This window comes from Uranotaenia lowii, chromosome 2 (genome assembly GCF_029784155.1).
Source record: "Uranotaenia lowii strain MFRU-FL chromosome 2, ASM2978415v1, whole genome shotgun sequence".
Lineage (NCBI taxonomy): Eukaryota > Metazoa > Arthropoda > Insecta > Diptera > Culicidae > Uranotaenia > Uranotaenia lowii.
In genome coordinates, this window is record NC_073692.1 from 226,568,629 (window position 1) to 226,596,298 (window position 27,670).

Genomic DNA, 27,670 nt, shown 5'->3' on the forward strand with positions numbered 1-27,670 from the left:
GAGTTTTGGCAACGCTGCTTGAGAAGAGTCTTTGTAGTTTTCCAGTCGTCGAAAAATTTAGTTTTTCTTTGGAAATGTGATAGTAAAAAGAGAAAAGTGGATGTTTTCTTAAACAAATAGAATCTGTGAAGAGAAAGTGCTGATAAGTTTAGGCTTTAGAGTTTGCTAAGTGATAAAATTAATCATTTGGTTGTGCAGGGGAGAAAAAATTTCGGTTGTTCCACTTTCGAGCTATTCCTTAACGGTTGGAAAAAGTGCTCCCAAATTTGTGAGAAAATTTACGTTACATCGCCATCATGGGCGATGGGCGCGCTCGCAATCCCGGTATACGATTTCTCGTGTGTTAAACAGAGAAAGCAATAGCCTTCACTCCAATTTCACTCCGATTAGCTGTCATTCTTATGGAAATCTGTGTAAGAGTAAAGAGCACGCTTTATTCTTTTTAGCAGGCCCAATCCCAATTGCACGTTAAAATCTAAAACGTACTAATCACCCCTCGGTGTGACGTTACGCACATTTGGAAAATGGAACGTAACGCTTTCAAACCGCTCAAACGTCAACCTCGACGAAAGCGGATCAAAACAAAAAAAAAGATGTTTACGGCGACCTACTAGGGGAAAATAGGCAGCTCTTACAGATTATTCAGGACTTCATGTAGCCCCAGGAAGATACGGATCGAAGCTAAGTACCCAATTTGAATATTAAGAATAATTATGATATTTTAGTAATCATTTCTGGCATTGGGGTAAAATTGATTTCGGTAGTGCTTATGTTTGAAGGAAGGCCAAGTGTTTCACGATTTCAGATGGGTCAAAAATGCTGATTGAATCAATTTTACTTGAGTGCACTGTGTATCCACTTATTTGATTGGACTTTTTAATCGCTGCCCGGGTTTCCATAGGAAAGTGTAAACTGTTGATACTGTAAGTGGTGAAATGAATGTCATCTCAATGAAATGAATGCAACAAACATATCCCAAATTCCGCTATCCACATTCACACACACACACACACACACACACACACACACACACACACACACACACACACACACACACACACACACACACACACACACACACACACACACACACACACACACACACACACACACACACACACACACACACACACACACACACACACACACACACACACACACACACACACACACACACACACACACACACACACACACACACACACACACACACACACACACACACACACACACACACACACACACACACACACACACACACACACACACACACACACACACCACACACACACACACACACACACACACACACACACACACACACACACACACACACACACACACACACACACACACACACACACACACACACACACACACACACACACACACACACACACACACACACACACACACACACACACACACACACACACACACACACACACACACACACACACACACACACACACACACACACACACACACACACACACACACACACACACACACACACACACACACACACACACACACACACACACACACACACACACACACACACACACACACACACACACACACACACACACACACACACACACACACACACACACACACACACACACACACACACACACACACACACACACACACACACACACACACACACACACACACACACACACAATTTTCCAACGGTTGTCTATCAAAAAGATGAAACGAGAATTTTTCATTTTATCAGAGGGTAGTTCAACGAAGTTATTTTCAGTCATAATCGTTTTATCATGCTTCGAAAATAGTTACTTTTGTTTTAGTATACATTTATACTTCGTGCTTTTAGTTTATTTTCAAATTTTACTGATGTGAATCATCTTGATTAGTTCTAGTAATATACTTAAATTTTATGTACTTTCATAAAAATCTACATGTATTGCCATTGTAATTTAAAAACAAATTTCATCAAAACTCCTTATTTATAAGGAACAAAGCTCGAACATTTGTACTGCATAAAATCAGTCTTTTAGTAATCAAATGAAAATATCAAGAAAAAAAATGTGTCAATAAAATTGAATATTCAATTGTTTAATTTAAAACAAATTTTTAAAGTAGGATTATTATTATTATTAATATTTATTAAAGACCCTTTAACAATTGTCATTCGGGTCAATGTAAAGTAGGATGGTTTTGAAATATCAATTAGGACTGATTATCAAATTATTCATTAGCAAACAGTTTTCGATATCTGCTTGGACAAACATCTTGAATATTTGTCAATAAACTGTATAGCAAAACAAATTATGTATTTTTGAAAGAAGTTTGGAAAGGGTAAGCAAAAGTAGACTCAATATGAATTTTTTTTGCCATTTTAAGAAGAAACACAAATTAACTCAAAATCAGTTTTGATCATTCTTCAGAAGTTTTATCATTGAATATTGACTTCAACAAAAAAGCTTGCTAGGTAGAAAATAGAAAAAGACAATTGAGGCAAATCTAAATATGTTTTAAATAAAATTTTCATTCGTTATTTCACTGTCCAATTATTATGCATTAGCCAGTAGGGATCGCAGATAGACCGTAGCTCATCCTATTTCGATGCAAAAGTATTTTCGTGATGTTCTATAAAGAGATACAAATAAGCAGTATTTGTGAAATATAATACTATTAAAGGGAACATTAAGAAAACAGGTTGAGAAAAGACAGATCCATGCACTCGTCAAAAGTGTTTCCAGATCGTATCCTTTAACCCACACTTCCCAACAAAATTAATTGCTAGGATGCAGAGGTGACCTCGGTCCTAAGGCGCAAATTTATGTCTTTTATCCCTTTCTCTATTTTTCCTTACTATCTATTGACTACTAGGACGTGGCCGGCGCCGTTATTGATGTTTTAAAAGAGAGAGCATCAGTTTTGTACATTGAGAATGATCCTATTCCCAAGAATCATTCTTTTGACCCTTGTGCACAATTGATGGCCTCGGTCAATCACGGAGTAGCAACCATTGGCGATGTGGAACTCGTTCTACTGAGCCACGCCTGCGATCATGGAATTCGAAATTATTCAATTTAGATAAAGAATTGCATTCAAAATATAAATATTGGATTAAAACAAAAACTGTGCACAATTTGTGTTTCACTGTTTCCTATGGCAAATTACAACAAATAGTTTCGAGTTCAATGATTTAAGGTGGATGTGAGTAGTCAATCAAGCTAAGCTAAGCTAAGCTAAGAATAAGATGCTTATTTACAAGCAAGTCTTCCGACCAGCGATAATGTATGCAGTTCCGATTTGGTCTAGCTGCTGCGTGACGAGGAAGAAAGCCATCCAGAGGATTCAGAACAAGGTTCTGAAAATGATTTTGCGACTTCCACCTTGGCACAGCACCGAAGATCTTCCTCGGATTGCAGGCATTGAATCTATCGAAGAGATGGCCAACAAAATCATCTCCAACTTCAGAGGCAAATCGATGCAGTCTTCCATCGCAGAGATTCGCTCTCTCTACAATTAGTTTAATTTTGGGATAGCTTTAATTTGTAGTTTTTAGTTTAAAATATTTTTTTTTTCACTACAGGATGTTCTCCTTTATAAAAATGCTTGATTGTGCTCAGCAAATTTAAGTCGAATAAATAAATTTTAGTGATTATTAAACTATAGGGCTTTGAAAGTTCATTATTGAACTGAACACCTAATGTAATGTATTAATGTAATATAAATGTAATGATGTATTGGTACTAATAAAGATATATTAAAAAAAAAAAATCAAATTAAGAAGTACTAGGTTTATTAAATTTTTATTACCACGTCATCGGACTATATTGTATGGTCACAGCTTTTTTGTAAGGGGTGTAACCTACTGGAACTCTCTACCTAATTTACTCACTTTAGAAAAATCGAAAACATCCTTCAAAAATAAATTGATTGAGCACTTTAATTTAAGTTCGTAAATTTAACTTTTCATATTTTTTTTCTTTTCATTAAAAAATTTATTATTACCACACGTCATGAAGACATCAGAACCACACTTTGTTCTACAAAAAACAAAATGCAACAATTAAAAAGAATTTCATTCTTACGTTACTGAATAAAGTCAAATAAATGAATAAATAAATAAGTAGAAGAATGCTATAGCACTTTTCGCAGAAACCAAATTAGTTGCGATCTAGAGGAAAGTGGATAATTGATTTGAAGTCTTTTTTCATTTTATATGTTTCAAAGATTTATCAAAAATGAAATTCTTAAATGATTTTCACCTATTTTCAAAAGTGATTTAAAACAAAGCTGTTAGACAAGAACCTAATTGCATATTTTGATTTGGGCACCCAAATTATTCAAAATCGTCTCTTAAATTCTTTGCACCTAGGAAAAATGTGAAATTTGAGGCCTTAAGTAATAAGTCAAAAACTTTTTGTATATGGAGTTTAGGATTCAATGGAATAAGAAACAAAAAATAGAATTGAGCCTGAAATTGGTTTCTTGAGGAATATTTCATATCAGCATAAAATTTGGAATGACATTTACCTTTCTTTTAACAATCAAAGTGGTTAGTTATACAATCATCGATACTAGGATTTTGACTATCGTGCGTGGTCAACACCTTTCACATGGCTACCAATTTGTGATGTGTAAAATAAGTATCATAATGGGGGTTATTTAGAGTTTTTGTGTAAAGATTTGATTTTCAATAGAAAAGGTATTAACTGAATTGCAAATCGAAATCTACGTCTCCAATTGATTAGTTTCAACTCGTGAACGTCATATAGATCCGAAAATCGAAATGTCTTTAGCCTATAGAATGATGTAAGACGAAATTCCGCTGGAGGCGAGCCAAATTTCTGACATGTTTGTCAACACTCAATTTTAAACACCTTTTGGGATCAAGTGATTTCCGATAAATTTATTTCTTGTACTGAAAATTTTACTTGGTAAAAATCTCCGTTCGCACGGCCTTGATAAGACATGTCTTTTTACCTATGATTTTATGCCCAACAATGCACGAATTAAAAAAATTGAAACAAATTATGCTTATAAGTATATGATTATTTATTTTAAAGTACTTTAACATTAAAAGATTTCGTATTAAATTGTAACAACTTGAGGAAATTGATCCTCATCCTAGAAGGTGAGCTTAATTTTTTTTTTTATAAAACCTTAAGTAACAAAATATGGAATTCGCTTTCGATGGTTAAAATCTTTGAATTTATTAAAGAGCCTAGTAGATCAACCTATTTGATTTGAGCGTGAAATAAGTTTTTTTATAGGAGAGCCTTCAATTTCTTAAAAATAACTTATTCTATGATCAAATGAAATAAGACCAATCTTCAAAACTCTTTTACAAATCAATAGATTTAAACCTTTGATGAAAATAAATCAAATTATCAAAAAAAGAGCTAAAAGTTTTTTGGATAAATTTTGCTTGATGCAAACTTGAACTAAGCTTAAGATGTTAGTTTGAAAATTGGCTTTTAATTGAACTGCAATATTAGTAATGTGAGCATCAGCTACACGTTTCTTTAACAGCAAATATTTGGCATGAAGAATCAATATCATAATTATAATCATGTGGATGATTTTTTTAAAATAAAATTAGAAGTTTTTGCATAAAAAAACATACAAAATTAGCTCAAATACTACATTGTATTTTAAATTTTCAACTGTATTGTGTGTACAATATAATTTTGATCAAACTTTGAATCTGGAAATTGAATTGACAAACACATTTAATAGTTCATGATACCTTAACCCTCATCCGCATTAGATTTCATTACCCTAATCAGCACTAGGAGTGTCAATTTGACACTCCAAGCTAAAATCGTCATAACTCTTTTTATATATAACCGATTACAATAAAACTTATATCACTAGAAACCTTGTAATGTCAGTAATATATGTTTCGAACATTATATATAGCTAAAGCTTATAGTTTTCCCGTTATTCAGCACGAAAGAAAAAAAATCCGAAAAAACATGCCTCAGGAAAATTGCTGTAGTTCATATAATACATGTCCAAAAAAATATTTGACTTATGCATATGAAAGCTGAAGTTAATGCCTACATCATGAAGACAAGAAATATTTTTTTAAATTTTTTTTAATGAAATGGTCACAAAAAGTTCAAAAAAGTGGTCTAAAAAACCTACTTTTCATTCGATTGCTAGTAAATACTGTTTGAGCGATGGTAGAGTTTTGAAAAAAATAAGACTACAAAATCTATTAAAATTCCATCATTTTGCTGTCTTTAGATTTTTGATGCAACAAAAATTGAATTTACTGGAATTTTTCAAAGTTCACTACTTTGCGCGATTTTTTTACAAATTGAAATTTCATCTGTTTTTGTGGTCCACTGTCAGGTTGTACCCGGATTATCAGTGCTTTTACTTTGTTTGGACCAATCAAGAGTATATTCATTGGAAAGCACATTTAATCTACATTCTAGTGAGGTGCTACAATTCACGCTGTGAGATTTCACAAAAATATGAAAATTATAAACGTAAAATCATTCCTGAATTTCTAGAACTAAAAGCAGCGGTCCAGCAAAACGTGTTTGTTTGCTCTCCGAGTAGGTACGGTGGGTGGTTATTCGGGCAGAGAGCGAAGCCGACAGACCAAGAAATGCACGACACGCATCGTTATTTCGTCTCTCGGCTTCGCTCTCTGCCCGAATAACCACCCACCGTACCTACTCGGAGAGCAAACAAATACGTTTTGCTGGACCGCTGCTTGTAGTTCTAGAAATTCAGGAATGATTTTACGTTTATAATTTTCATATTTTTGTGAAATCTCACAGCGTGAATTGTAGCACCTCACTAGAATGTAGATTAAATGTGCTTTCCAATGAATATACTCTTGATTGGTCCAAACAAAGTAAAAGCACTGATAATCCGGGTACAACCTGACAGTGGACCACAAAAACAGATGAAATTTCAATTTGTAAAAAAATCGCGCAAAGTAGTGAACTTTGAAAAATTTCAATAAATTCAATTTTTGTTGCATCAAAAATCTAAAGACAGCAAAATGTTGGAATTTTAATAGATTTTGTAGTCATATTTTTTTCAAAACTCTACCATCGCTCAAACAGTATTTACTAGCAATCGAATGAAAAGTAGGTTTTTTAGACCACTTTTTTGAACTTTTTGTGACCATTTCATTAAAAAAAAATTTTAAAAATATTTCTTGTCTTCATGATATAGGCATTAACTTCAGCTTTCATATGCATAAGGCAAATATTTTTTTGGACGTGTAACATATGAGCTACAGCAGTTTTCGTAAGGCATGTTTTTTCGGATTTTTTTTCTTTCATGCTGAATAACGAGAAAACTTGTAACTTTAGCTGTACATAATGTTCGAAACATATTTTACTGACATTACAAGGTTTCTATTGATATAAGTTTTATATGAAGTTCATAATAATTCAAACGAATTAAATAGATTTTACTTTTGGAGTGTCAAAATGACACTATAAGTCGGAAAAGGGAGTTTTTTTGTCCAGGCTTCCAGGGTTCGTCCATAAATAAAGTAAAGATGCAATATTAAAGAACTTTTGAATTCATTTAGGGTCCCCGAAGAAATTTTTCTTTTTCGAAGCTTCTGAAAAAAGTTACAAGCATTCAAACTTGCAATAGTGTCAAAATGACACTCTAATGCGGATGAGGGTTAAATTCCTCACAATTTTATATTGATTGTAAGACTCATTAACAAGCTGAATCTTTTTCTGAATTTTGAATTAGCATTTTGAATCTGAATTCTGAACCTTAATATAAAAATTAAACATTGAATTTGTTGCCGAATTTCTATGCAATTTCTGACATGTACACAGAAATATGACTTCCGAATACTAATTCCAGATAAAAATTTTATGAACCAAGTTTTAGAGCCCACATCAATTAATCTATTATTTTTATGCATCAGTTCTGGTTTGATCTTACTTCATAATTTAAATCATTTATTTTTAATCTGTATTGTGTATGTGAATTGAAATATGAATTTCAAGTGATGAATCTGAATCTGAGTTTTAAATTATGGAACGCCATTTAGGAGCTTAAAATGTTTGAATGTTTTATAGAAATAAAGTTAAAGAACTTTTAATTTAAATAGAAAAAAATATTTGTTTTCATATTCGGAAAACTATTATCAATATATTGGAAATGCATATGATTTTCGAAAACATGATACAAATTTGATAAAAAATGCAAAATCAAATGTGAACCAGATTTTCGCGATGTGGCATATGGGACCATACTTAAATCATTATGCTGTGAAGTCTGGTATTAGTAAATATTATTATCGATTTATTGCAGTGTATAAAGTTTGTCATCAACGCCGGATTAGATTCAGTTGAAACACTAGTTTACAAAATTAAAAAAAAAAACGTATACTTTATTGACCGACCAACATTTCTAATGTGAAATCGGACGCTGAATCCGAAAAGAAAATTCAAAAAATCTTAGTGGAACATTTTTTTAATTATGCTCTAAATATGAAATTTTCGAAAAATAAAAAATGCACTTGCACTTAGATTCAAATATCTCGGACTGCATAACATTAATTTGAAATCACTTTTTTGCATATGAGAAAAGAGTAAATTTGCTATCCATCATTCGAATTTCAGTTTTTACGTATGATCAAGAGTATTGTTGATATTAGTGACTTAATAATAGAAAAAAATACAAAAAATGTCTTTTTTAGAGAAAATTTTGTTTCAGCGAAAGTTTTAGACGATGATAAATCTGATTTTCTATTGGCCGTAAATGCCAATTCAATACAAAGATTTCAAGTGGTTATTTATCAAAATCAGTTGAAAATTGAAAAGTTATGGTTACTTTACCCTAACAGTAATGTTCGCATTTTTTAATAATTTAACAAATCGCAGTTTACTAATCATAGTATAAGAAGAATTAAACATGGTAAATCTCATTCGCTCCAAGTTAAAATTGATTATTAGCTTACCAGAAGGTCACATGCCAAATTTCAGATAAATCTAACAATGGAGAGGGGTTACTGGAGTTTCAAACCTGAATAAAATTTCATGGTATTTTGCTCGGGAGGAACAAAAAAAACTGGTTTTTCATGAAAAATTTTTCTTCACTTGACGACCGCTGTTCATGAAGAATTTTCGTAAATTTTTTAATTGAGACAAATATTTTACTCCAAGACTTCAATCCAATTGGACATTTGATAAAAAAGTAATTGCGGTTCAAAAATTGTATTTTGGCTACATATTGTCGCCAAACAAACAATGAGTACTTTTTACGCATTGCGTTTTATACGAGAATTTTCGACCAAAATAAAATCTTTGAACCGCAATAACTTTTTTGTTTCAAGTCCAATCGGATTGTAGTCTTCGAGTGAAATATTTGTCTCTATTTAGGATTTTAGAAAATTGTTCATCAAAAGCGATCGGCAAGTGAAGAAAAATGTTATTTGTGAAAAACCAGTATTTTTTGTTCCTCCCGAGCAAAATACTTTAAAATTCTATTCACCCTTGAGATTCAAGCAACCCATGTCCATGGTCAGATCTTTCTGAAATTTTTAATAAGTTCAGACTTGGTGCGAGTGAGGTTTATCATGTTTAAATTTTTCTATACTATGATTAGTACACTGCGATTTGATAAACTATTCAAAAATGCGAATATTACTGTCAGGGTAAATTAACCATAACTTTTTTAATTTTCAACTGATTTTGATAAATAACCTGAAATAACTTGAAATCTTTGTTTTGAATTGACATTTAAGGCCAATAGAAAATCAGATTTTTTAAATGTTACCATCGAATCTAAAACTTTCGCTAAAACAAAATTTTCTCTAAAAAAGTGCGTTTTTTTATATTTTTTCTATTATTAAGTCACTATTATCAACAATACTCTTGATCATACGTAAAAATGAAATTCAAATGATGGATAACAAATTTACTCACCTCTCATATGCAAAAAAGTGATTGCAAATTAATGTTACGCAGTCCGAGATATTTGAATCTATGTTCAAGTGCATTTTTATTTTTTGAAAATTTAGAGCATAACTCAAAAAATGTTTTACTAAGATTTTTTTGAATTTTCTTTTCGGATTCAGCTTCAGGATTGAGATAAATGAATAATGATAATTTTTTTGATAAAATAATTTGTACTGTATTTAATCTTCAGGTTTAGTAAAATTCAGCTGGCAATTTGTTTAATTGGTTCGTTGTTGAATACTATTTATATTGTAGATACTTACAAACCAAAGATCTAAACAAAAATCTGAATATATCCAATGAGTTGAAAATGAATCTGTTTTCAACCAAAAACTAATTATTTTATTTTTGAACCTTTATATTTGATAAATTTTAACAAAAATGTTTCTTTCAAATGAAGCATCCCTCTTTTTTTAATTCTTCAGATAAATCGGAAACTTTTAGGACAAATTACTAATATAAAAGAACTTTAACCCGAATAAAGAGATCACATGCATATTTTTTTAACCATTCTTCAAGCTTTATTCAAGCAAAAAAGTTATAGGGAAAAATTTGTCACCAAGTAGTCACCAGTAAATATCCTGAATTCAGCTTATCATTTTCAAATTGACCGTCCATTCTCGTAGTTGAATTGCGTATTTTCATGAGTGATTTTTTGAATATAAATATTATCTATCTTGTCTTCTCTAGATTATAAAACAGAGATTAAATTCCATGAGATTATCAAGTCTTGTGTTGCTCCTTCAGATTGATGAATGAGTAGGTATTAAGTATAATTTTCGAAGGCACTATACTTATTTGGATTTCTTAACTGATTCTCTAATTACATTACTGATTCCGTGCTTTAAACATCTAATCACTATTTCAAATTTATGTTTTCAACTTTCGTCATGTTTAGAAGAACTTTTTCAGAAATGATTCTGTTTTCCATATCTGTTGATCTGTTTAGAAGATTTTCCTTAATAGAAAATTGTAATATTTTGACTCTTATTTCAAATTTGTATTTGAGTTTTTTGTTGTAATTTGTTTCTAAAATCTTGATTTTTTCCTTAACGACACTTTACCATCCTTGTGGCATTAGTGTCTTAATTTCATTTGAGTTTATGATTTGAATTCGAGACACTTAATTGTAGTCCTGGATAAAATCTGATTTATGGTTTTGAATTTTATTCTTTTTACTTTTATATCTGTTATTCCATGGAATATAATTTGATTTTATTTTAACTTTGAATTTTCAATTCTAAATCTTACAGTTACAAACTTCTGTATTTTAAAAACTATTCATTTGATCGAAAAACTTTAAATGAAGGAAATGAAGGTGGTAATATGACATTGATTGTAAAAATATATAAAAAAAATTAACAATGATTTCAAGAAATTCTTTAACTTTTTCATAAAATCTCTTTTTTATCTTTGCACACTTTTTTCAGTCATGTATTGATTAATTTTTTTACCACAGAAGCAAAACCTTTGCAAAATCATGATATTTTACACAAACTCACCTGGAAAAAGCAATTGGAATCTGGTTGTAACCTTTTCATGAGTAGGCTGTAGAGAATATTGTACAAGGATGAATTTTAATTAGAATAAGGTTTAATAGATTTATAAGTTGAATTATTCAGTTGTATGAACTACCCTGTATGTTTGGTTTCATCGATTTCAGGAACATCGATGTTATTATCAAGAATGACGGCTAAGAGAGAGAATATCATTAAAAATACTCAGAACATAATACATTAATGAGAGAGAAGAGAACATCGAGAGTTCGTTCGAAAAGTTCGAAAAGAATTTATGTATATGAGTTCAGTTAATAGAGAGAGCTTGAAAAAGACGGATGGTTTGAGTGTTTGTGAAGAAAAAATGAGGTCTTTAAAAGAAAACGGCAATAATTTCGACGCAAATATCTGATCGTTCACGACATAGGCGTCTCGAAGAATTTGATCTCTTAAATCCGGTTTTAACATAATTTTTTTTGTCCATCAGAACACATCTGTCATATTGCATAAAAACCGGATGTACAGATTGCGATCTTTGGAACTGATCATTATAAGTTATTTACTTGGTGTCTAATAGTCAGGCAACACTTTTTGCCTGCCGGAAATGGATTATTTGCATTATTTAAGGAATCTGCATTCAGTTATCCCCAATAACCATAGACTTTTAACCATATTTAAGAACAAGGGTTGTACTCCGATGGTTGATTTGAACTTTGTGTGGATCCTAGAGTGGCTCCTTATACTTCTTAACCATTTGGTCCGAAAAAAAAGATCAGAAAAATTAACAGTTCATGAGCTTTCAAATCAACAATAAAAAATTTTCGAGGCGCAAAATGCGTAAAAGGAGCAAATTTGGGCAAAATTTTGTTTTGCATGTCTTTTTGCATCGTAAATATCTCAAACACACGTTAACTGAAAAATCTATTAAAAATAGGCACGATAATCCTTTTCATAAACAACACAAAGCTACTAAAGTTTTGCATATCCGAGCTCTATCAACGTACCTATCACCGAAATAAAGCGCCCGGATACTAAATGATCATAGCCTTATCTATTCTGCCTTAGGTGAAGCACTTACTATTATACTCAATGATAAAATGAAAATCATTTATTTGTTTATCTTTGAGTTTTTCCGAAACAGAGAATTCTAGTTGGTGATAGAGTCTTCAAAAAAATTGCGTATAAAATCGACTCATAGGCCCCACGAGAAAAAATTCTCCGTCATGTTAATGCACTGAAGTTTGAAATGATTATTTTTAACTAAATTTTGTGAAATGCACAGATGATTTATTTTTTTACGATATGATTCATTTTTTTTTGAAATTCAGAGTATCCTCAAGATTGAAAAGAATAGTTTTCCCAAACACCCACCTCCACACGTAAACAGGTTGATTTTATTACCAGCTGCTCCTGCTGTAGGATGGGGAGCGATAAGAAATTCAAACCTTCCAATATCAAATTCAATCAGCGCTTCGGGTCTTCCCAAAGGGTTATGAGATTTTTCCTGTTTTTTTTTTCTTCTCCGGATTTTACCGAGATTCCAGCTGATTTGGCTCACACCTTTCTCAGATTTCGGCCTCCTCCTGTACCCAGGGATGCTGGGAAATTTGCTCTACCGTTGCCCTCCGCTGCACATCCGGCTCTATGAGGCTATCGATCAACTCAATAATGGAAGGATTGGGCTTCACCGCTTCCGGATAGAAATAGTGCTTCCTTTCCTGCCGTTGAATCGTCTGGGGTATGTTGCTTTCGTCGAAAGGCATCGTTCCGGTAACCATGATGAAGAGCACACAGCCCACGGACCACATGTCGTACCGCTTTGGGTCGTAGCGGATGCCCTTGAGGATTTCCGGTGCCGCATAGGCGACCGAACCGCAAAATGTAGCACTCAGCGGCCCGGGGCAACACTTCTTGGCAAATGTAAAGTCGGAAAGTTTCAGGTGCGTTGGGCTCGAAAGAAGGACATTTTCGCATTTTATGTCCCGGTGACAGAATCCCTGCTTGTGCATGTAGTGGACGGCGGACACAAGTTGGCGGAAAAACATTCGAGATTTAGATTCGGAAAGTTTTCCCCGCTCCTGAATCCGCTGCAATAGATCCCCGTAGCGACAGAAATCCATAAAAATGCAAACGTAAGGCCCAAACTCGAACACCGCATAGACGGAAACGATGTTTGCATGGGACAGCGCTATCATGGTTTTGATTTCTCGGGCCAAAAATTGGGAATGCTTCAGTGAGCTGTGCCGCTGATTTATGATTTTGCAGGCTCTTCGATGGACGAATTGTTCACCCGGCTTCCTGAATTCGGAATAGTACACCTTAGAATAGGATCCCTCTCCAATGCTGTGACCTACAAAATAGCCATGCTCCAGAAGCTGTTGTTTGACCTGAAAAATGGACTTCTTTAATTATCAACTTTTTTTGAAAATAGATGTTTTTTTACTTTTATACGGCTCCATTCCGAATCCTCGACAACTGTTTTGGAAGTCGACGATCCACTACTGCTAGTGCCGTTGCTAATATCCTTGGAAGTTTCTTTCTTTGCATTGTTTTCCATAATATGTTTACGATGAAAAATTACTAAGAATTTGGACTTAACATCAATGTCGGAAGAAAAAAACTTAGGAAAAGTTTGTCACATGAAAGTGGCCTACTATTCGCATGAAGTAGGGGCCATACTCAAATTGATTTTAAACTACTATTTGGCTACCTTTCACTCACTTTCACTCACTGCATGCCACGCTGTTAAAAATTGGGTGGACATTTTTAATCATTAGCTTATTTGATAAGTTTTCGAGTAATCCAAAATTATTGTATGAAAGCCTCCTTCCCCCTTTCACTCTTCTCTTTGGAGAAAGGGAGGGGTCTCAAAACATATGAAAAAACATTTTCTGTGTCAAAATACACTCTCATGCGAAATTTGGTTTCGTTTGATGGCTTAAATCTCGAGTTATGTAAATTGTTTGGGAGACTCCCTTCCTCTTTCTCATCTCCCCAGTAAAAGGAGGGATGAGTATCAAAACACCGTAGAGACATTTCTTGTACCTCAATGCTTTCCTAAATATGTAAAATTTGATTTGATATGTATAATTAGTTATCGGATTATGCAATCAATTGTATGGGAGACCCTCTCCCCTCTTTTTATCTCACCAGTGGAAGGACGAATTTATTTCAAAAATAAGATTCTTAAAATCAACCATTTCAAAAACAAAAATTATTTACAGGTAGCCGAAGAGCTATAAAATCGCTTATTTTGTTGATTCTACCTTGTTATTAGAGTTCTAACTTGGTATATGGCTTAGACTTTAATTTTTTTTCTTAAAACTGATACTGTTGAAGTAGTTGATAACGGTTAGTTCAAATTTCGATGTACCATCCTAATATATTTCCGCAGTCTATACTTCCATGTTTACTGATGAGTTTGCAGTTTAGCCGCTAGAGGGTGTAGAAGAGAATGATGTAAAGAAACAGAAAAGATAGGAAGATTAGGGCGCACTTTTGAAACGTGGTCAGACGTACGTGGTTGAATTGTTGAGTTCTTGGATTATTATCTGAAAAATTAAGATATTTAACGATTGTAAGTAAACAATAATTAATAGAAATAGAAAAAGAAACATATACTTACCCGAATCATACTTACCAAAATTGTAGCAATAACAGCGAGTTGGAAATTAGATGTTGGAAGGAGAATAAGAAAATTGAGGTTACGGAATTTGTAAGTTAAAGATCAATAATGAAACGAAATTGAATTGTTACTAATAAAATATTATAGCTTTTAGCAAAAGTTACACAAAATCAAATAGTGTTCTACGCTCAAAAGATCCGATCGAAGTTCTCTTTCAACAATCTAAAAGAAATTCCAAAGATATGGAAGGTAAACAACCGGACGTAAACAAGGGTAGTTGCGCAGCTTGTAAGGCGCCAGATACCGATGAAATGGTGCAATGTGACCACTGTGACACCTGGTGGCACTTTGGATGCGTGGGAGTTGGCGACAGCATCAGCGAACGCAGCTTCACTTGTCCGGCGTGCCAAAAAGCCACGGCCATAGTATCAAGAACGGATAGTGGTAATACTAAGGCAGAAACTATAATACCCACAAGTGCTGTTGCCAGAAGTACATCAGCTTCTTCCCGGACTGGATCTCGGTTAGTCCTGCAACGACTCGAGGCGGAGAAAACATTGCGTGAAAAGGAGCTGCAATTCGAACGTCGAGATGAGGCAAGGAAACGCGAGCAAGAGCGGATACAAAAGGATGCAGAGTACGAAAGACGACAAATGCAAATTGAGGTAGAGTTCCTGAGGCAGAAAATTAAAGCGCTAGAAGTAGAGGACGATGCTGTAAGTGTTGCCAGAAGCCGTAAGTCTGTGCATAGCGGAATCAAGAAAGTGGAAGAATGGCGTAAGGGGCTACCACTTTTGGTTGCTCAATCGACAATGCAAGAACCGAGACGTCCGGAGTTAATTGATTTCCCGGGGAAGCTAGCCCACCAAGCACATAATGATATATCTGAAATTTCGAAGGTTGTCCGGAGCAGAGTACCCACACAGAGTGTTAATACCCGATTGGAACACAAAAATTCCCACCTGATTGACTTTGGCCAAGCGACGAATTCGGTTACCAATTTATCCGGTCTGTCAAGAGAAGTTTGGCCGAATGTTAGCACGATCCTGAATGACGTCGGTGTAGATAACAGAGGTGAACAACATCGATTCGGTTGTGATGTGGTGGCTAAACGTGATCATGGACCTACAACGAGTCCAACGCAGCGTCAGTTGATTTCACGACAGCTTATGTCGAGCGATTTGCCAGTTTTTTACGGAAATCCTGAAGATTGGCCCGTCTTTATAACTACATTCCGTACGACATCCGAAGCATGTGGATACAATGAAACGGAGAATCTCGTGAGACTGCAACGAGCGCTCAAAGGTGCCGCATATGAAGCTGTGCGCAGTCGGCTTATGATGCCAGAAGCGGTCCCACTTATTATCGAACAATTGGACACTCTTTATGGGAGACCAGAACTATTAGTTCAAACGTTGTTGCAAAAGGTTAGGCAAGTACCGGCCCCCAAGGCGGATAAGTTGGAAACCTTGGTGACCTTCGGCCTAGAAGTGCAAAATCTTAGTTACCACCTGATTGCCGCGAACCAACAGGCACATCTCAACAATCCGACACTGTTGTTTGAGTTAGTGGATAAATTGCCCACACATCTTCAGTTAGATTGGGGGCTACATATGGAGAATATTGAGACGGTGGACCTACAATCTTTCTCAGCGTATATGGGGGTACTGGTAAGGGCAGCTTCCCGTGTTACGAGGAACCTTGAAAGTTTGCACCCGAAAATATCAAATAAACTCGGACGAGGCGAGAAAGGAAAAGAGAAAAATTTCTGCGGTGCCCATGCTGAAAAGGATCTAGATTCCGAAGGGGAAGGGCCAGATGGTTGGGAACAAGCTCCACAAGCTGTTATGGCTCACACATCTAACGATATTTCGGCGGACGGAGCAACGATGGTGGACGTTCCACACGCTGGAAGAGTGTTCAGCCCAGCTTGCTTCATTTGTCAAAATTTGACTCATCGAGTCAAAAGCTGTCCAGAGTTTGGAAGAATGAGCATTGCAGATAGATGGAGGAAGGCACGTGATTTGAATATTTGTCGCAGTTGTCTAAGTTGCCATGGAAGACGACCTTGCAAGTCTGCTAAGCAGTGTGGGATTGGTGGGTGCCAAAAGAAACACCATCCATTGCTACATGAAAACCGGGATGCCAACGTGGAACCTGAAGCAACAGGTGCTGTCAACAATCACCATCACGCAGAACCTTCCACACTGTACCGGATTCTGCCTGTAACATTGCACGGGAATGGACGGACAGTGCAAGTGTTTGCCTTTATGGATGAAGGTTCATCGCTGACTTTAGTCGAAGAAGAAGTCATTGATCAGCTGCAGATTAAAGGAGAAGCAGTGCCGCTATGCTTGCAATGGACGGCGAACGTAGAGCGAAACGAAAGGAATTCAAAGCGGATCTCGTTGGAGATAAGTGGTCAGGTTAACCCTGGACAACTATTTAAATTGAAGGATGTTCGCACTGTAAGTTCTTTAAACCTTCCTAAACAAACAATTCAAGGCGCAAAGTTGGCTCAAAAGTATCCTCATCTACAAGGGTTACCGATTCAGAGCTATGAGAATGCGATTCCAAAAATTCTAATTGGTAACGACAATCTTCACGTCGGAGCAACACAGAGAATAAGGGAAGGAGCTATCGGGGAGCCGGTAGGGGCCAAATGCCGATTGGGATGGACAGTGTATGGCGCCCTGGAGTACGGATCTCGTCGAGCGAGCATGTTTCATATATGTGAGTGTGAACACGATTTAGAACTACATGAGTTAGTTGAGGAATATTTTCGAATCGACAATTTGGGAATAAGAGCTACAAAAAAGCTGGAATCCGAAGACACGAAGCGAGCCGAGCAGATTATGAAACGAACGACGAGACGAATTGAAGGCAGATTTGAAACTGGACTCATTTTCAAGTACGACTATTTCGAGCTTCCGGATAGTATGCCGATGGCTGAACGTAGACTACAATGTCTTGAAAGGCGTATGGCTAAAGATTCAGTGATCAGTGAAAGCGTCCGACGCCAGATGAAAGAATATGTAGATAAAAAATACATTCACGAAGCCACCGACGATGAGCTGCGGAGTGCAGATCCGCGAAAAACGTGGTATTTACCATTGGGAATCGCAATCAATCCGAAAAAGCCTTCTAAGATACGTATTTTTTGTGATGCTGCAGCTAAGGTCGGAGGTATCTCGTTGAATACAGTTCTAATGAAAGGACCAGATCTCCTCAGCTCCCTCCCCCGAATCCTTTTCGGGTTTCGTGAACGTCCGGTAGCGATATGCGCCGATATCAAAGAGATGTTCCATCAAGTTAAAATACGGAAAGAGGATCGAGACTGCCAAAGGCTATTGTGGCGAGAGAATGTAAAAGAAAGGCCAAAAATTTACATCATGGACGTAGCTACATTCGGATCGACTTGTTCGCCATGCTCTGCCCAGTACGTGATGAATCTCAATGCCAGCGAACACGAACAAGATTTTCCCGATGCTGCGGAGGCGATAAAGAAGCGGCACTATATGGACGATTGGATGGATAGCGTCGATGGTGTAGAACAAGCGGTTAAGCTAGCTCTTGAGGTGAGGACAATTCATTCGAACGGTGGTTTCCAGCTACACAACTGGTTGTCTAACTCCCCTGAATTTCTGAAACGGGTCGGGGCTTCCAACGGTTGTGCAGAAAAGCCTTTGAATCTAGACTGTAGCTCCACTGAACGAGTATTGGGGATGTTCTGGATTCCTAAGTCCGACATCTTCACGTATCAAAGTGCAATGAGAATGGAACAGACACGACCGACAAAGCGCGAGGTGCTCCGAGCTGTCATGTCGTTGTTCGACCCATTGGGACTACTGTCGTTTTTCGTTGTCCATGGGAAAATAATAATACAGGACATATGGCGGGCTAAAACAGAGTGGGATGAAAAGATTCCACACGAGATAAGCGAGAGATGGCAATCGTGGGCCAAATATTTTGAAACGTTAAATAATATACGTATTGAGAGATGTTATTTTCCAAATTATACCACTGATCAGTTGAAAGAAGTGCAATTGCACGTTTTTTGTGACGCTAGCGATAGTGCCTATGCGTGCGTTGCGTACATACGCGCAAAGGTCAAAGGGAAGGTTCACTGTTCACTCGTAGCCGGTAAAGCTAAGGTGGCTCCGTTAAAGGTATTGTCCATTCCACGATTAGAATTGCAAGCTGCCGTCATTGGAGCACGAATGCAAAACACTATCGTAGAATCTCATAGATTGGAGATTGAAAGAAGTGTCTTCTGGACTGATTCGAAAACTGTTTTAGCATGGCTAAATTCAGATCAGAGAAAGTATACTAAATTTGTTGGCGTTCGCGTTGGCGAAATATTGTCTTCATCAAAAGCAGAAGATTGGAGATGGATACCTTCTAAGCTAAATGTGGCGGACGACGCGACAAAATGGGGTAAAAATCCGAACTTTTCGCCAGACAGTCGATGGTTTCGAGGACCGGATTTTTTGTCGGAAGATGAATCTGCCTGGCCAGCCAATACGAATTCGACCTGCGAAACCAGAGAAGAAGTACAACACTGCCTCGTGCATATATTCGACAAAGTTTTGAAAATGGTTAAATGGGAGGATTTCTCTAACTGGGTGCGACTGTGGCGTGCTGTGGGATACGTGCATCGATACTGTGACAACTTTCGAGCTCGATTTCTTAGGCAAAAGCTGAAAAGCGGACCACTTTCACAAAACGAGTTGATCAGAGCAGAAGCGACTATTTTCCGGTGGATTCAAAAAGAAGCGTACCCTAAAGAGTTCAAAGCGCTAGCGCACGCGCTTTCGTCGAACATCAAAAGTGTGAAGCTGGAATCGTGTAGCCCGTTGAGAAAATTATCACCATGTCTGGACCACGAAGGAATTATCCGTTTGGAAAGTCGCATCGTAGCAGCCTCGTATACTTCATTCGACGTCAGGTATCCCATCATATTACCCTCAAACCACGCTGCAACAAAACTGCTTTTAAATTGGTACCATCGTCGCTTGTTGCACGGGAACCATGAGACAGTAGTTAATGAAGTACGTCAAAAATATCACATCTCTAATCTCAGATCCGTCTTGCGTAAGGTGGTCAAAGGTTGTTCATTTTGTCGGGTTAGAGGGGCTAGGCCATTGGTTCCCAGAATGGCGCCACTTCCCGAAGCGAGGTTGCAAGCATATATTAGGCCGTTTTCTTTCACTGGACTGGATTACTGTGGACCGTTCAACATCAGAATTGGCCGGGCCACTGTGAAGAGGTGGATTGCATTGTTCACCTGTCTGACGATACGGGCAATTCATTTAGAAGTCGTGCATTCGCTCAGCACGGAATCCTGCAAAATGGCCATTAGACGATTTATCGTACATCATGGGTCACCGAGAGAAATATACAGCGACAACGGCACCAACTTCGTGGGCGTTCGAAATGAACTTTCCCGAGAGATAAAAGCAGAGGAATTATCGGAGTGTTTTACAAACGCCAACACCAAATGGATTTTCAACCCTCCTTTGGCTCCGCATATGGGTGGAGCGTGGGAGAGACTGGTGCGCTCAGTCAAAGCCGCGATGTGTGCCATGCAAATGACGAAAAACCCTGACGAAGAGACATTCGCCACAATCGTTCGAGAAGCGGAGGACATCGTGAACTCGCGCCCTCTCACTTTCATTCCCATCGAAAACGGACAGCAAGAAGCTTTGACACCCAACCACTTTTTGAAGTTAAGTTCGGACGGGGTGACTCAGACGCCGAAAAGGTTGAAGGACGATAGATCAGCACACCGTAATAATTGGAATCACCTTAACAATGCTGTAGATCAATTCTGGTACCGATGGGTACGTGAGTACTTACCTACAATTACACGACGCACTAAATGGTTTCACGACACGAAGGAAATCGTACCTGGGGACCTTGTGATAATCGTGAACGAATCGGAGCGTAATGGATGGACAAGAGGAAGAGTGGTATCTTTATCGACAGCGGCTGACGGAAGGAAACGGCGAGCGGTAGTTCAAACATCTTCTGGACTTCTTCGGAGGGCGGTAGCTAAACTTGCACGATTGGAGGTAGGAGGTAAAACTGGGTCCGATTGACGATAGTGCCCAGTGTTACGGGTCGGGGAATGTTGAAGTAGTTGATAACGGTTAGTTCAAATTTCGATGTACCATCCTAATATATTTCCGCAGTCTATACTTCCATGTTTACTGATGAGTTTGCAGTTTAGCCGCTAGAGGGTGTAGAAGAGAATGATGTAAAGAAACAGAAAAGATAGGAAGATTAGGGCGCACTTTTGAAACGTGGTCAGACGTACGTGGTTGAATTGTTGAGTTCTTGGATTATTATCTGAAAAATTAAGATATTTAACGATTGTAAGTAAACAATAATTAATAGAAATAGAAAAAGAAACATATACTTACCCGAATCATACTTACCAAAATTGTAGCAATAACAGCGAGTTGGAAATTAGATGTTGGAAGGAGAATAAGAAAATTGAGGTTACGGAATTTGTAAGTTAATGATCAATAATGAAACGAAATTGAATTGTTACTAATAAAATATTATAGCTTTTAGCAAAAGTTACACACAATCAAATAGTGTTCTACGCTCAAAAGATCCGATCGAAGTTCTCTTTCAACAGATACATTACATTGAATTTGATAAAAAATGTTTCTTTGATCGAAAACTTAGTGTAAAAGTAAAAAAAAAAACAGAAAACCCATAAAATGAAACATGTCCAATAAAGAAACGCTACAAAAAGAATCTGAATATTCTATTTGCAACATTCTTCATTTAGAATAAGGTTGCCAGAATATTTTCAGTAACTATCCGGGCCGGACAAATCCGGGCAATTTTTCATAAAAACCTTGCAAAATCCGGGCATTAGATTGTCCGGGAAAATTTTGTCAAAACCCAAAATTTTTCAACAAACATCAAGAAAAAAAATATTGAAAAAAAAAGTTTTTTCATACAAAGTACATCGACAGATTTTGAATCGTTTTAAAGGCTTCCAAAAAACCTTTCATGGTTATTTTTTATGAAACTTGCTCGAAAAATTAGTTTTGGAGGCATAAGTTATCAATTTTTAAAACACAATTTTTTTTTATGTTTTATTTGCCAAATAAAGTGAATAAATCCGGGCAACATCCGGGCATTTTCCAATGAAATCCGGGCAACCGGGCCAGGCCGGACTGTTCCCAAATTTTGTATGAAATTTCCGGGCAAACCCGGATAAAACCGGGCAATCTGGCAACCTTAATTTAGAACTATCGTTTTGCAAACAGTAGCAAAATCATCGGCAAAGAAATGTAATATTTTGAAACAAAAGGATAGTTATCTGAAAATTTATGTGATATGATGAGTAACCTGAAATCTTGCTAACCAACGTCTATCAATTATTTCAAATTCTTGCAGCAAGAATCAGCGAAGTTTGTGGGTTAAAGTACTTAGTTTTTGAGTCTTAGGTTTTAAAGGCATTAAAATAGTTTGAAATGTGTTGTATCACTACTACCTAAAAAATAAAAAATAAATACCATATTGATAAGCTTTTGTGGGCAGTAGAGAGAAAAAATCATAATTATAAATTTTTCCCGGGATCCTGAGAATTCCCAGGAAAAGAATCGCCAGATTTACCGATTCAATGTATTAAACATGGCATGTAGCCAATCTACAAGGGGATTCTTAACAAAATATGGCAAAAAACCTATACACTAAAGTGTCCATTTCCCGGCCGTTAAGAATCCCCTTGTAAGTTGGCTACATGCCATGTTTAATACATTGAATTTATTTTCTTATCCTTTTTATTGGTTTTTGGGTTTCTCTGGTATATGATGAAATCAGCGTTTTACCGTTTTCTCGGAAAACGTTCCGCTATTTAGCTTACCCCTTTTCTGAAATCGCAACAAAATAAAAGTCGATGCATTTATTAATGAAGACACAAAACTTTGCACATCTACACTGTCGGTCAAAAGTTTGGGATCACCCCTTCAAAAACATTAATATTTGGATCAACCATATCTCAGCCATCTTATTTCATATTGCAATTCTTTTGATCTCATTCGAATTATAGTGAGCAAAACCATTCTATGTTTTTGACAAAATGTATATCTTAAGATTATATTACCTCAACTTAGCTTAAAGTTGGGAAATTTTCCAAAAACTTTCCAAAATTCAAACCCGATCATCTCAGGGTGAGGTGTACCAAATTTCAAAATTCGAGTTGCATTCGAATCCGTTTTCTATACTTATCAAAACACTTTTGTTTTATTTTGTGCAAACAGTTTGCAATGTACTTAAAATAAATAAAATAGCTACTTGAGTTATCGTCCAAATATTTGAGATCACTCCGCAGTATGGTGTAACCTAACAGCTAAAAATTTGTATTTTTGTATGTTTCTTGTATTTTTATTTCTCGCCTATCTCTCTTATCAAACAACATATTGTCTATATGGTTAGCTGATTTGGAAACTAATGAGTTGGATTGCTTTATGGATATTTAGATGAGTGTTTTTGAAAACTAACTTCATTAAACTTATAGCTTATAGCTAAAGTAACTTATAGCTTATAGCTAAAGTTTGATCATTTTCTGACAATTTTCACCAAATAGTCCGACCGTTAAATAATATGCAAATTTGATTTGACTAAACTTTCTCTTTCATGTCGTCTTTTTTATTCGTCTTTCATGTTATTGCAGATTGGATTGGCTGATTTGACACAGACACAGTGACAAAAGCATTAGAATTCAATATTCAATAATTTTTTAACCTCCAGAAAAAGATCTATATCACATTACATTAGGGTGGTCCTTACTTAAAGGAGGTTTTCAATAGTAAAAACTTTACCGATCCCACCCCCTTATATTGATCTTTTTTCCAAAACAGCTAACTGTACAAATTATGTACAAACGGCTAAAAATTTAATTTTTTTTTTTCGAAAAAAAGGTAAAAACTTCCAATAAAAAAAAAACTTTTATTAATTCTGGCAACACTGTGAAAATTCTACCATTTAAGTGATCATTTTAAGTCTAGAAACAACTTTTAAGCAGACAATTATTAGTATTGGATTTAGCGGAAAAAGTCATAAGAAGTGTATTTAAAAAAAAATGCTAAACTTTGTTTAGTGAATAACTTTTGAGTACATGTTTGGAAATTGATGAAATTTTGTTGGAATTTACTAAGTAATGTCCATGATCATTTGTTTTGACTTTCAGATGGGAAAAGAAAAACTTGTTTTCCAGTCAACAGTTAAAACAAAAAAAGAGCTTTCCTTTTAGTTTTTCCTCATCATTACAGTTTCTGGCGCTTAAATAATTCAATCTTTTTATTACAGAACAATAAAACAAGTTGGCAACATTTAACACTTGAATTAAAAGCAAACGGTACAGGGGGTTTCAATAAGATAACTAAATTATTTGAAATCAAGGTGACCAATGTGAGCGAGATCGATCAAATGTTTACATGTGAAAAATTTTGTGGCGATTTGTCTAGTGGTTTGTGAGATAGCGTTCGATGAATATGTTCGTTGACCAAAAATTATGGGCGGGATTGTTAAAAATTTAGGAAAGTGCATTTGAGAGACAACAAAACCGCTGGAAATCAAATAATCGACCAAACTTCATATCATAAATCGTTCGCAGAATCCTAGGGAATTTAATAGTGAGTTAAAATTTTAATAAAAGTAGGGATGACAGATTCCATGAAAGTAAAGAAAGTAAATTCACCTTTAAAGGTTTAATAAAATGTAATCCGAACATTTCGACTGTAGAAGTGGTAAGAATATGTAAATTTTTCTGTCTGGCTTGACCAACAGACTAAAAACAGGAAACACTTCATGTTGACAAGTTGGTAAAGATGTTTATCGGTAAAATGAAAAAAAAATATGGCGATTAAACCGTGCGCTAAGCATTTGAATAACTAGCGGGATAAAGTTTTGAAAATAAATTAGATTTTTAGTGGGATAGTGGTTTGACATAACGATTGTCACAATAAACGGCCTAATATACAAGGAAGAATGCCTCTAAACTCGACGACTCGAAAATAAATATTTCATCAAAAGGGTGAACACAAAATTATTGCGACACATTCAACAAGGCATAACTCTTTTACCATTGGGTAAATATCAACCAAATTTTGCACTTATACTCATTAATGTGTATTGTTTGCATGCTGTTGAATTCAAAGTCGTTTTTTTCGATTCAACGGAAATTGAGGTAAACCAACGCGAATTGAGAGAACAAATTCTTTTAATACACCTGGAATTTCCTGACCTGTTGCACCGGCAGTTGGGAAAATTTTTGAAAATTCACCATTCAACCATCTCCAGAGTGTTAAAGCGGTTCCATAAGTGGTTTGCTTTGGACCACGGCAAAGGAGCTGAAAAAACCGGGACCGGAGCACAGAAAGACGGATGGAAAGGTGAAGCGGATGATTAAAGCAAATCCCAGCATCTCGAGCCTTGATTGCCGCAACAATCGACAGTTAAAACTCGGGCACGGAAGCTCTACGAGAAACTGCTTACAAAATATGGCTGCTGTATGATGGACGACGAAACGTATATAAAAGCCGATTTTATGCTAATTCCGGGGTTGGAGTTTTTCACCGGCAAGAGCAAGTTCGATGTGGACGACAAATTTAAGAAGAAGAAAATGTTGAAGTTCGTCTCCAAATATCTCGTTTGGCAGGCCATCTACTCTTGCGGACTGAGGAGTGGGTGACAAGGGGCACAGTAAATCTACATACAAATCTCAGTGCCTCGAGATGCGCCTTTTGCCGTTCTTGCAGCAACACGAAGAAGCTCCGCTATTTTGGCCAGATTTCGCACCATGTCACTATTCTAAAAGTGTCCTGGAGTGGTATGAGGCCAATTCTGTCCATTTTGTCCAACTTCGGAAGAGCAAGAAGACAGTCAAAGACGAGAAGGACATGTTAAGAAAATGAAGAGAAAAGAGAAGATTCTAAACATTATAAGAAAATTGGCATGACATTTTCTAATATTGTGGAGGTTTCATGTGATTTTCATTGATTTACAGTATTTTTTAGTCAAGCGGAAGTCGCCAGAAATTCGGCGTCGGGAGAAATTCGATTTTTTCTTGTTTCTGCCCTTCGCCTTAAACTCATATTGTGAGGTTTTCATTTGATTTTCAATAGTTTACAGCATTTTAGCGGAAGCTGCCATCTTGGATTTCAAGATGGCGTCAGATAGCGGAATTCGACTTCTTCTAGTTTAGCCCTCGCTCCCACAATTTCTATAATTTAATTTTTGTTTATGAATATAAATATTTCATTAAAATTTCCTTATTTTAAAGGTTTAACAAGGCGCATTTATCTTGAGATACTTTTTCATACACATTTTACTTATAATCTTTCTCGGCATTAAAAGGCTTAAAATATGATTAAAAGATACATTTTTTCCTTAAAGATTTTACCCGATCATTTCCATATAAATTTAAAGGTCTTTGAGGGTTGCATTTGAGATATTCGAATGAGCTAAAACTTTACTAGTACCTATTTTTTATAATTGATTGAATAAAGATTGGGGGTGGAAGCTAGTTTTCAACGAAGTAGGGAAATAAAGGCCACCCTAACATACACATACATCCTTCATGTATCAAAAATGTATTCTAGTGGAAAGTTTAAATCATAAAGAGAAAAAAAAATTGTTGGAAAGTTTTCCGTCTGTTCAAACGCTATCTTTAAACTGGACGAAGCTGTCTTCACCGATATCAAAAACCTCTCAATATGCTTCAAAGAGCCATTCTCTTGACGACGATCTAACTTTTTCACGCTCCAATCAATCCGCCAGCCATCAATGTTTCGCATGAATATTCCAAATCGAGCTTATTATTATTTCTTCAAACGATGAAAAAGTCGAGAGCCATTTCGGTGACTGCCAACATCTTGGAAAGTCATTTTCCGAACCATTTCTACCGATTGAAATTTATGCAACGAGCTGTCAGAAAACCGCTTTGATCGGAGACAGGGGTGTCAAGTGTCCTTATTTTTCAGGATTTGTCCTGATTTTTGAGAGGCCGTCCTGATTTTTCAAAAACGCTTGAATTGTCCTGATTTTTGAAAAAATAGCCTCTAAATGTCCTGATTTGTCCTGATTTTTAAAAAATATCCAAATTATAACTAAATATATTGTTAAATGATGAGAACTTCAAACAAATCTTTAATAAAGTAGTTTAATCAGTTTAACCAATGATAATCTTTGGTACGAATGATATTTAAATGATGTTTTTCGATATTAACTACAGGCCAGAAAAGGTTATTCTTGCTTCAGTTGCATAATTCGAGGCGTCTTCAGCACCTATATTTCGCCTCAATTTATGCAATCTTAGCAGGACTGCAGGTTAATTTCACCAATTTAGTGGTGTCCTGAAAAATCCTGATTTTTTCTTCGCGTTGTCCTGATTTTTGATTAAACGACCTGGCACTATTGAAAATTTTCGAATAAAAAAATAAAAATATCTATAACTTTTTAGTGAAATTTGTAGTTTTCAAAACTTTTGGAAATTTTCATTATTTGAAAAATAGAGCTTCCCAATTCATACCAACCGTATAGTTCAGGTCCCATTCTCCTCGAATTGGAAACTCCGACCAAGA

General features: G+C 36.0%; 3 protein-coding genes across 5 annotated transcripts in view; 2 read left to right on the forward strand and 1 right to left on the reverse strand.

Moving 5' to 3' along the window:
• Positions 1 to 27,670, forward strand: part of LOC129745575 (venom dipeptidyl peptidase 4) — an 810,441-nt gene that overhangs the window by 614,230 nt on the left and 168,541 nt on the right. The gene's annotated exons all lie outside the window — the stretch shown is intronic.
• On the reverse strand, positions 12,720 to 14,074 carry LOC129745576 (testis-specific serine/threonine-protein kinase 3-like). The gene is made up of 2 exons (XM_055738724.1): positions 13,881 to 14,074; positions 12,720 to 13,824 (listed from the first exon to the last, which is right to left on the reverse strand). The coding sequence occupies exons 1-2, from the start codon at positions 13,992 to 13,994 to the stop codon at positions 13,003 to 13,005; spliced, it is 936 nt and encodes a 311-aa protein (XP_055594699.1). The 5' UTR covers positions 13,995 to 14,074; the 3' UTR covers positions 12,720 to 13,002.
• On the forward strand, positions 15,304 to 21,694 carry LOC129745574 (uncharacterized). 2 transcript variants are annotated; one of them, XM_055738720.1, is made up of 3 exons: positions 15,304 to 21,439; positions 21,514 to 21,577; positions 21,635 to 21,694. In XM_055738720.1, the coding sequence occupies exon 1, from the start codon at positions 15,305 to 15,307 to the stop codon at positions 21,161 to 21,163; it is 5,859 nt and encodes a 1,952-aa protein (XP_055594695.1). In that variant the 5' UTR covers position 15,304; the 3' UTR covers positions 21,164 to 21,439; positions 21,514 to 21,577; positions 21,635 to 21,694. The 2 variants fall into 2 exon arrangements, with proteins under 2 accessions (XP_055594695.1, XP_055594694.1); XM_055738719.1 differs by having other exon boundaries at positions 15,304 to 21,213; positions 21,290 to 21,646.

Coding starts and splice junctions, on each gene's coding strand:
- LOC129745574 (XM_055738720.1), top strand. CDS start 15,305: ATGGAAGGTAAACAACCGGACGTAAACAAGGGTAGTTGCGCAGCTTGT.
- LOC129745576 (XM_055738724.1), bottom strand. CDS start 13,994: ATGGAAAACAATGCAAAGAAAGAAACTTCCAAGGATATTAGCAACGGC. Junction 13,825..13,880: donor CGGAATGGAGCCGTATAAAA/GTAAAAAAACAT, acceptor TCCATTTTTCAG/GTCAAACAACAGCTTCTGGA.